Consider the following 4,549-nt stretch of genomic DNA (forward strand, 5'->3'; position numbering starts at 1 on the left):
AACAGAACAAGGCAATCAGCGATGGAGCAGACTCCACCCCATTCACACACTCTGGCGGCCTCTGTTGGTCATGTTAGCAAGTGCGGAACACTATGGGGTGAAGCGATAACTGCTCTTGGGTGTTTAACCCAGAGAATCAGGAGCCACAGGGATTTGGGGAAATAAGGTAAATTGGGTGTGAGCGTGAGAGTGGACGGTTGTTTGTCTCCATGTAGCCCTGTGATGGATGTTTTGCCCTATGTCGGATGGGACTGGCACCATGTGGATGATAAAGCTGTAGAAGATGAATGAATGAATGAATGTTTGGGAAATGGAGGCTCAACTTTTCAAAATAATGTCAGGTGGTGCAGGATTAAAAAGTGCATTATAAAAAGTTGTCCCCCCCTCTTCCTGTCTCCAGGTGGGTAAGGTGAACCTGCTGGCTGCTCAGCGCAGAGAGCAGCACATCCTGGTGATGGTGCTGTCCATGGTGTCGTGCTACATGCTCTGCTGGATGCCCTACGGCATCATGGCCCTGGTGGCTACCTTCGGGAGGCTGGGGCTGGTCACTCCCACGGCCAGTGTGGTGCCGTCAGTGCTGGCCAAGTTCAGCACCGTCATCAACCCAGTCATTTACATGTTTTTCAACAACCAGGTGAGAGACGTGTGCAGGGGAGGGTGGGGAGGAACAATGACTCATAAACCCTCTCATCTTCAAAAAAATGTGATAGGTGTGCTCTGTTCAGCTTCTGTCAAGTGAAGAGGAAGACGACGCATACCACTCTAAATGGTTTCCAGGCGTCTGTGACATCATCCTCAGCCCTTATTACTCTCAGGGCTTATTAACCATCACTTGTCGGCCGCTTCTCGCTGAACACGGGCCGGCGTGCTTTCACGGTTACCACGAGAACGCAGTAAAACATTTTCATAAACATTTACAAATCGACGAATGTGACGCAAGTAATTAAAGGATATGCTGCATGCAGAAATGACAAACGTGTCCAGGCAACGCAACAAGTAACTGAATGTGTGTATGTTGGAGAAGAAGCTTAATTGTGAATACCTCAAAGTGTCATGTGTCATGTGTAAATCATGTGTCATGTGTAAATGGCTGCATTGTTGTATTTGCAGTCGCTTAATAATCATTTTTAGCACATTTCTTGAGGCATTAATCACATGTTTTCTTAGTTAGCTTGTCATTTATCTGAAAGCTGATTTATAGACCGATTAATCAATTGGGAAAATAATCAGTTGCAGGCCGAAATGTATCCGTTTGCTCTATGACCAACTTCATACAGCCCGCCACATAATATCAAGTTATGACTTATTTCTGTATGTTTTTACCTCATTAATAGATTCACTTTGCATAAATGCTTTCCTGCTGTGAACTATGTATCTTCCAAGCCAAAACAAACACTTTTATTTTGAAATGATGTGAAATATCATCGTTAATATTGTAATTGTTTTTCCCGCAGTTGCAGATTCACGATTGTAATGTATAGTCTGTTGTTGCTAATAGCTCAGTTAGCTCAGGCGAGACTCAGAGAAGTCAAAATCAGACCAAAGCAGCAAAGAAATTAAAAAACATCGACACGCAAAGGTTAGGTCAAAAAAGAGGCAATGGACAAATTCACTAAGGAAAAAATAAACCCTGGGACTCAAAGCACAAGAGAAAGAAGATCTGGCAAAGAACTGAATATAAAGACGAAGCACAGATGAAACACATTAGAGTAGATGAGCCAATCACAGAAGCGGGAAACTTGACAGGAAGTGAAAAGAAACAAGACTGGGACTACCAAAATAAATCAGGAAACAAACATATATGTATATGGTTATATATATATATACACATATACATATATGTGTGTGTGTATGTATATATACATACATATATATAGAATAATGTCCCCTTCCTATATTTAATTTAAACAGCTAGATTTTTCATTAACTTCAAATCACCCAAATAAACAAGAGTACTACGATCTCTTTCTGTTTTTGTTGTCACGCAGTTCTACAGATGCTTTGTGGCCCTGATGAGATGCAGCAGAGAAGCCCATCACGTTCAAGAGGAGGTGCATCCCATTCCGAGGGCGCAGCACTCAGACTTCTCCGCCCTCTGTCGACAAATGTCTGTCAGCACCGCACAGCCGCGAACCCACAGCAGTTCCAGAAGTACCGTCCACTGCAGCCGACACAACGAGCCCCACGCGCTCGTCGTTCATTTCACCCCATAGAAGCGTTTTCTATCTTTGTAAGGACAGACTGTTGAAACATATCCGTTAGTTTTCCAATCTCTCCTCTCCTGCCATTGATTTTGACACGTGACTGAAAATGAATGCGACTGTGTCAACTTAGTGCCATGAAGCTCAGCATTTGCTTAAATCTGTGTTACCCAATCCTGGTCCTTAGGGTATGGGGAAAAAAAATAAAATAAAATAAAACAAAGGAAAAACATCTTCAAAATAAATCTAAATTCTGAGATAAAGGTCATAATTCTGATATAAGAAGTCATAATTATATGAAAAAAGTCGAATTCATGAGATATAAAGTCGAATTCATGAGATATAAAGTCTTAATTATGAGATAAAAAGTCATAATTATGAGACAAAAAAATTAAATCAGATAAAAAGTCGAAATTATGACATAATGGCACGTTCAGCCGAACCAGCTGCATGTGTAATCTTAAATGAATTACACTGAAAAAAGGAAATGGTTGAGAAACTTTAAAAAAAAAGTAAACTGGTAACAGCTAAATGAATTAAGTTCACTCAAACTAAATTAGCAGGTCGTCTGCATATAACTTGGTAAATTAGTTTGAATGAACTTAATTCATTTAGCTGTTAGCAATTGAAGTAGTTTTTTTAAAAGTTTATCAACCATTTTCTTTTTACAGTGTAACTATAACAGGTGACTTTAGTTACATTACATACGACTAGATTAACGATTATATCAAACATCCTATGCAACTAAAGTCAGATTATCTCATTATTTTGACTTACTTTGATGATATTTTTATTATCTTTTTTATTATTATTTTTGTCTGGCAGAAATGGGATTCGGGGACACCTGTCCTGTACGTTTTACATGATTCTCTGCTCCAACACACGCACGGCAGGGATTGGGAAACACTGGCTTAAATGCACTTGGACACATGCAGGTCATTTACTGTATATGTGATACTGCCAATGTACAGTGTCGTATATGTTTTTAAAATAATCACCTTCATCGTGCATGTGCCAGTTTGTTCCTCAGAGAGACTCTGAGCATGTGCAACACATGACATGTGTAAAAAAAGTGTAAAAATGAATGTCTTGTGTCGTTTGCATTAGAATAAAATGTCTCTGTTATCACTTAGGTGTCGTTGATTTTGTTTTTCATTTGTCACATGAAATAAGAGACACACAATATACAATAGTGTGCATACATAGACACCACTGGTTCTTAAATAACATATTGTTGTGTTATAAAATGAGGGAAATATGTAAAAGTGGTTCAAAATGACGAAACCCTGTAGGACAAAGATGAAATTAAATTGCACCGAATTCCATGAAACTTAGTGGAAACATGTCACAGCCCAAGAGGAACAAAAAAGTCTATTGGGACTGTGGAATCAACTCAACAGGAAGACGGACATTTTGAATCAGGTGTCCATCTTGGCGATTTGCACGTTTCGTAAAATTAACAAACTCGTCTGAGCAACGTTAATCGGTCCTACATTTAAAACAAAATGTAAATTTTGTGCTAAACTTACCAAAGAAAATGTACCAAAAGGTCTAGCAGAATCAAAAGGGCGTGGCCACGGCAACCATCGGAATCTTTGCAATAGCGACCGTTCGCCATCAAACAGGAAGTGCCCTGTTACTTTGTCGCACACTGACCGATCGGCTCGAAATCTCATGCGTGACACAAGAGGCCAAACCTGAACACGTCTACAGACATGAACTTGACCCAAAAAGGACGTCAGCCATTTTGAATGTAGCCACCATTTCACCACAAAGCAGGAAGTGGCCTGTAACTGCCGCACGTTGACCGATCTGCTCGAAACTTCACAAGAGAGACATCTACAACAAAACCTTTAAGGCGAAGAGTATCTTTTTTGTCTGTGAGATTTGTGTGATTTGTACATTGTCCCTAATACAAAGGTGAAAAGCCGCACAGGCCAACTATTGTTCATAAAAGACTAAAAGCATCTGATACTGCGCTCTCAAAAAGGCAAAGGTGTAAATAAATATAAACTACACAACATTACAACAATACATGAACAAAAGAAAGCTAGTGTTTTTACAGGTTTTATAACCTCTGTTTCATACGGTCACAAGCCTCAGATTTTGAGGCTTGTCAGCTGCTGCTTATATTATAAGGAATTTTCTTTACTCGTATTCTGTGATATTCTGTGATATGTCTTTTGTAGCACGTTTGCCAAGTATAATTTAAAGTGTATTCAATTTGACAATCTACTGCACAATGCAAGGTGACATGACAGAGTTAAAAAAAAGGAACAAGGTGTTTCTCATGCAAGCACACATGAACTCACCAAAGGTCACGTCTCTTGTAGGTTTGCAGACTCACA

The 4,549-nt window shown here is 39.7% G+C and overlaps 1 protein-coding gene across 1 annotated transcript in view; it reads left to right on the forward strand.

The window, feature by feature from the left end:
* Positions 1-2,393, forward strand: part of tmtops3a (teleost multiple tissue opsin 3a) — an 8,392-nt gene extending 5,999 nt beyond the window's left edge. Inside the window, exons 3-4 of the mRNA XM_044039777.1 lie at positions 401-634; positions 1,989-2,393. Coding sequence (XP_043895712.1) covers positions 401-634; positions 1,989-2,213 — 459 coding nt within the window. The 3' untranslated portion in view covers positions 2,214-2,393. The remainder of the gene's footprint in view (positions 1-400; positions 635-1,988) is intronic.
* The last annotated feature ends 2,156 nt before the right edge of the window (positions 2,394-4,549 follow it).

This window comes from Solea senegalensis, linkage group LG12 (genome assembly GCF_019176455.1).
Source record: "Solea senegalensis isolate Sse05_10M linkage group LG12, IFAPA_SoseM_1, whole genome shotgun sequence".
Lineage (NCBI taxonomy): Eukaryota > Metazoa > Chordata > Actinopteri > Pleuronectiformes > Soleidae > Solea > Solea senegalensis.